The sequence below is a fragment of the Buteo buteo genome, chromosome 21, assembly GCF_964188355.1.
Source record: "Buteo buteo chromosome 21, bButBut1.hap1.1, whole genome shotgun sequence".
NCBI lineage: Eukaryota > Metazoa > Chordata > Aves > Accipitriformes > Accipitridae > Buteo > Buteo buteo.
In genome coordinates, this window is record NC_134191.1 from 5994948 (window position 1) to 6000947 (window position 6000).

A 6000-nucleotide genomic window follows, 5' to 3' on the forward strand; every position below is an offset into this window, starting at 1 on the left:
TAGAAATAGCAGGAGCAGCCTGATGATTTTCAACTTTAATTGCAAACCCTTGTGAAAAAGAAAATAAACTTGTGTCAGGTGTGTTGGTCAGGTAGCACATGTGGCATCGCAAAGCAGCAGCACTTCCAAACTCCTGCAAGGCTGCAAACCCCCCAGCAGAGCATCCCTGCTGCTTGAGGTTCACTCCTGTGCTGAAATTTATAGCCCAAACACTTGAAGAGTAGAGAATCATAGAATCATTCAGGTTGGAAAAGACCTTTAAGATCAAGTCCAAGCGTAAAGTTGGTTCAGAGTATTTGTTCCTCTGAACTTCACTGCCACAGAATATTTTCATTCAACTTATTTTCATGCTGCTGTTGTTTTTCCAGAACAAACAACATATAAAATAAATCCTTTCATTTGACTTTATGGAAGTAGTTATCATCAATGTATTTTTAGCCTACCCTGTGTGCTGTCTTGCATCTCATCTCTGTGTAGTCACGCTAGCCTGAACCTGGGTAATCAAGCATACCCTTTTTCTTATATCTCGCTGCTTTTCCTTTTTCTTAGATGAGTGCGCAACACTTATCCTGGCCTGCTTGTTCTGCCAATTTTGGGACTTTCTTATAATGCTGCCTGATACCTGTGAACATTGGCTGACAGATACCTGTTGTCCATCCAATAGATACTACCAGACGTCCAACGAAGACCATGCCAACAACGACTGCAACTGTGACTGTGACATTGATTGCAGCCTTTTTGAGTCCTGCCACGAGACCGGTGAATGCCTGGAACTTGCCATGGAGATTTCCGAAGTCTGCTATCGCTAATAGGAAACTAAGTGACAAAATTCCTCAAAACTGCCTGAAAATGAACTGACAGAGTACAAAGGATTTTTTTTTTTTTTTTTAAGATAACAACAATAGTAACCAGAGTGTTTGCCAACCAGGACTATGTGCATCGTGCTGCTCCCACCCTGGAGGTCTGTATATCTGTACCATTCTGGTTGTATGATTTCACAAACTGCTGAAACCAATAAAGGGCAAGAAAGGGTCTTCTCCTTTGCCATAGATGACAACAGAATTCCTAAGTGCCAAGCGTGCTCGATGCTTTACCCACTGTCAATGCAAGGCTTTTATAAACCTCTAATTGCTTTAAACATGGATTTCCCCATTCATAAACACAGGACAAATTAGGACATTATTTTAGGACTGATATATCATAGTTCATCTTCCTAATGGATTCATACCTAAACATGTATTACACATTGTTGGTTATTATTAATAATGTATGATATAGCATCATTTTATAATTAAAAATTTATTTATTCAATCTCTTAAAACACACTTATATGCTCAGTTTAGGTAGAAAAGAAAATTAAATGAATTAGAAACCATGCTAGCGGTAATTACAGCAAATGTCTCTAAAAATCTCCAGTGAATTTTGTAAAGGAAGCATTTTAACAGGGTAGTGCAATTCGACAATGTATTAATGTGCGTGCCTATGGTTATGTAATAACAGGTTATGCCTATTGTTCATTAGTTATAGGAAAGGGCTCCTTAAGTGTAATTAGCCTAAATGGGAATTGACTGCACACTTCCAGAGGAGAATTACCCCGTGGATAGCCAGTAGCTCCTTTACCTGATTTTCATTTGTAAGATTTCTGCAAGCAGTAGAGTGTTGCCACCTATTCTAGTGGAAACAGGCATCTCCACCTGTGCACAAAAGATTACAAAATGACAGTATCTATCCCGGTTGTGCTTTCAAACTCCCTCTATCTCTTTTCTGATGGCAGGTCTGATTAATAAAAACGAAATACCTATCACACATTACACATATGACAACAAAAGCATGTAAATTCGGCTGCCTGAGGGTGCAGAACGCATGTATTAAGCACAGAGGAGAATACAGAGTTGCTTGCTCACGTTAGATATTTATAGACTATCACCAAAGACAGTGTTTGCTTTGTATAGGCACTAAAACTTCTCCCCAAAATCCCACTGATCTCAGTGCAGAAGTGCCTGGGGAACCCCAAACAAATCCTGGACAAGATGCTGGGATACTCAGCATTGCTGAAGTCATTGAAGCCACTTGTTTAATAATCTCAGTTTCAAACCCGTAGTCCTGACATGAATATTTAATGGAAACAAAAATTTATGTGAATTTCCTTTTTTCCCCCCACTTCTGGAAAATTCATGTTTTCAAAAAATCAGAAAGTAAGAAGTAGGTAGAACTGCCAAAGATCTTTGTACAGGTATCCTACAAAGCCTAGTGACCTAGGGACAACAAACCTTAGAAATGCAGCGAGCAGCCCAGCATACCTTCTTTCTGGGTTCCTTCCAGGACATCAGTGAGGAATAAGAGAGGTTTGCTTATTTTAATTGTGACCTCACATTGTGAGTTGTAGCCACCTAAAAGAACAAAGTCATTAGTCCTTAATTGCCACACCTGCACTAGCCTCCCAGCTGGGTCTGGACCCAACCCCAAAAAGCACTAACCACTACCATCCAGGAGGACCTGGTTTTGCACACCCTGGGCTGGGCAATGCTGAGATTTACTGCTTCAGTTTGCACTCTCCCATAGATATTTGATCTTAAATCTCCCAATACTGAGCCTCACAACTAAAACCTCAGTGCAATGTGTTGAGCCACAGAGGCTTGGATCATTCTACTTTCTACCGTACATTATCCTTGAAAAAGTGGCAAGTAGGCATGTATGAATAAAGTCACTGACCCAAAGCATCTAAGAGTCAGAAAAGGAGAAAACTTGCCCCACATACCATTTCTCAAAGAAGTACCAATAGAGATGCACCTTGGCAGTCCTTGCTCTTGATGCTGCCATCCAAAAGGGGACAATTCACATGCAATGGCTGGAAGACCACCAAGAGAGGAAACCAGAGGGTGGCATACCCCAAAATGATGCCAGTGAGGGATCCAGAGATGGGGAACTTCTCTTGCAACCCAGGATGTCTTGTTCCAGCTCTGAACCTGCAAGGTATACTGGGATCACCCATGGCAAGTGAGGTCTCCACGCATCATCTGTGGAGCTGAATTAAGGACTACTGGCACAAACATTTTTTTTTCCCAGCTCTTTTCCTAGGAATCATTATTCAAAAGAGCTTTTTTTCATGTTGTAATCCATAGGTTGGCAAACTGAGGTCATGTCTACTGTAGGGAATGGGTAAGGTCAAAGACAGAATTACAATGGTCACGGCCATAGCCACGGCTAGACAGGATGTCCCAACAATATGAATTGAATCACACGGTGGGATATATTGAGAGCTGCTGTTGTAGTGAATGGCGGTGTTTTAAATAATGCAGCAATATCTCCTTGCCTGAAGTATACAATGGCACGTTGCTCAGTTTCCTGTTTTAGGAAGTAGATTTTAAGAGGCCTTCTGTATGAGCAACGAAACTTTGAAAAAACGTGTTATTTCGTACAATATAGTAGAAGCAGCAGCTTATGATGACTTTGTTTTCTGTCATAAAATTATTAATTGCAACATTGTATTTTCATGACACACAGAAACCCTTTAATACATTGACACCAGAGAAAGTCAGTCACACTTTTCCATTAACTATTCCAGAAACTGGGTTTCCTCTTTGGAGAGCCATCCTTTTCCCACACTAAACTGACTTCCTGGGCCAGACAAATACCCATTTATCAGATTTGAACATGGGTAGACATTCCAGTGAAACAGAAATATTTGGAACAATTCAAGGCTGTCTCTGTATTTTTTATTTACCGGGAAGGAAGGTCTGAGCACTTGAGTAGGAGGCGTTTGGGTGGATGGCTGTTCTGAACATGTTGGACTCAGCTGTGCTCCCAGAGAGATGTCAGCTCCGCAGCGTGTGAAACCAGCTCCTCAGAACAACAAATAGAAGTTACCATTTTGCAAACGGGAACATCGCTCCGACACGACGCCTCTCCTCAGCACCAGAAATGCGCTGACAGATTGGTTGGGGGAAGAGAGAGACAGAGATAATAAGGAAGAGTTATATTGCTACCTTCTACAGGAAGGGACCATGGGATGCTCTCTAAGGATCTCCTCTTGGAAATGACCCAGCAGTCTCATCCTTGAGAGGAAAATGTCTTTTCACCTCCTTTCACTGTGTTCTCAAGACACAATACAGATTAGGATGTCAACTCTTTACAGCAGAAATTGTCATTTGCTAAATATTGTACTGCACACAAAGGACTGGACGTGAAAGGCCTCAGGGTGCTTCCGAAAGGTTAAAGACCAGTTATCTCAAAGGAAATGAAATTCTCCGACTGAACACGAGCCCTTCCGTAATGTCGTTCTGGTGCCTTACTCTCCATTCACACTAGGAGTCCCTTCAGATATGGGGCTAACAAAAATTAGCCCATGTACACCCCATGGGGCACATTATATTGTCTCCTTTGACTTCCCTCTGCTTCCCAGAGTATTTTGATCATTCATATTCTCTTAAGCAATCACAACCAGAATGACCAACATCTTCCAACGCACAACTCTGCCTTAACTCCAGTGCTGCTTAGGGATTCAGGCTGAGTGCTACAGCTGAGCTCTAGAAGTCTTTGGTTCTCAGGAAGAAAGCAAAATACGGGAACAATTAAGATGTTCACAATTGTATTTCTCCTACTGTTATACTTGTACAGTATCAAAAAATGTTCAATAGTGTTGGACTAAGAATGTATGTATCTATTAAATTTTTCTTTTAATTACATGAAATGGGTGGTTCCATTGCTTTAATCTTCAGCTATGTCAGGCTATATTTTAGGCCTTTTAAATGCAAGGTAAGTTTCCCACTATGCAAGAAAATAAGTTTACCAAACAGGCTACGATTTCCAGGCACTGCTCCACTATAATTCACAGTAACAGAGTATTAATCATGATTAATAATCTATCATTCCTGTGGTTTTAAAGAAATGAAAAGGGAGGGAATTCTTGAGAAACTGCACTTTGTCTTAGCATAGTTCATATAATTGCACAACGGAACAATTCTATGGAATTCATTATTCTGCTGGTAATGATCTAGATTTCCTTAACATTGCACATGAACAGGAATCGTTGCCATCTGATGCATGTTCCGTGGCCTGTACAAAATGAGTTGGTGGGTGCAAGCCAATTCATAGTGGATCTGTGCCCATATCACAAAAAACACCATTATAATTTGTACCCTTAGGAAAAATGCCAAGGTCTGAGTGTAAACAGAGCACTTTCTGTCCCAAGAGCTAGTTCTTCCGTGGTCAGAGTTGAAGCACAATAGGAAAAGTAGTGCTGAACTGCATCTGCCGCCTCTGTAAAGGGCTTCACTCTCCTAAGGTAGCAGCTGGCATCTCAGATCCCCTTTAAAATAAGGAGAAAATTTACTCTTAAGGGACACATTCACTGTGCCTCTTCCTCCCGCACCCATTAAAGCCATCATGAAGATTGTGCAAGTATAAAAGAAAACAGAGCCAGTCATTGTTACAGTAGAGAATTTGTCCTCTTTCTAGGTGTATCCAGAAAAACCACTATTGTCACTGAATAAAAAGTGTCTATTCATCAATCTCCATTTGGAATCTAAGAAATCTATGAACCAGAAAATGCCGAAAGTCACTGACTTCTCATCTCCTAGTGCTTTCCGGTGGTGAGCCACCATTCTCCTCGTATTGAAGAGGGACTGTGGACTTCCAACAGGCCAGTCCACAGGCCACTAGAGTATCTTGCTTATAAAGCAAAAATCAAAAAAAGAAGATGTCTTATGGACATTCTGTTGATGGCCTGCCTGAGCAGAGCAGTTTAAGTGACGAAGTAATATTGGAAAAGTCTGCCTCCTTATTAGAGAATCTTGCAACTGAAACAGTCATTCACATGCTCATGCCGCAGTATACTAAAATGACCACGGTATAAAAGAGAGAAAAAACCCCCACCTTATACAAGCACACAAGAAAATCACCATCAATATCATTAAAATGCAGACTCAATTTATATTGCCAGTTTTGCCATGATTTCTATGAAGTAAAAAATAATGCCAGAGAGCAGTGAAGAAAATCTTA

General features: G+C 40.8%; 1 protein-coding gene across 1 annotated transcript in view; it reads left to right on the forward strand.

Moving 5' to 3' along the window:
* MDFIC2 (MyoD family inhibitor domain containing 2) overlaps positions 1 to 1144 on the forward strand; it is a 45619-nt gene extending 44475 nt beyond the window's left edge. The window contains exon 5 of the mRNA XM_075053086.1: positions 550 to 1144. Within this exon, the coding sequence (XP_074909187.1) occupies positions 550 to 809 (260 nt within the window). The 3' untranslated portion in view covers positions 810 to 1144. The remainder of the gene's footprint in view (positions 1 to 549) is intronic.
* Positions 1145 to 6000: the final 4856 nt, after the last annotated feature.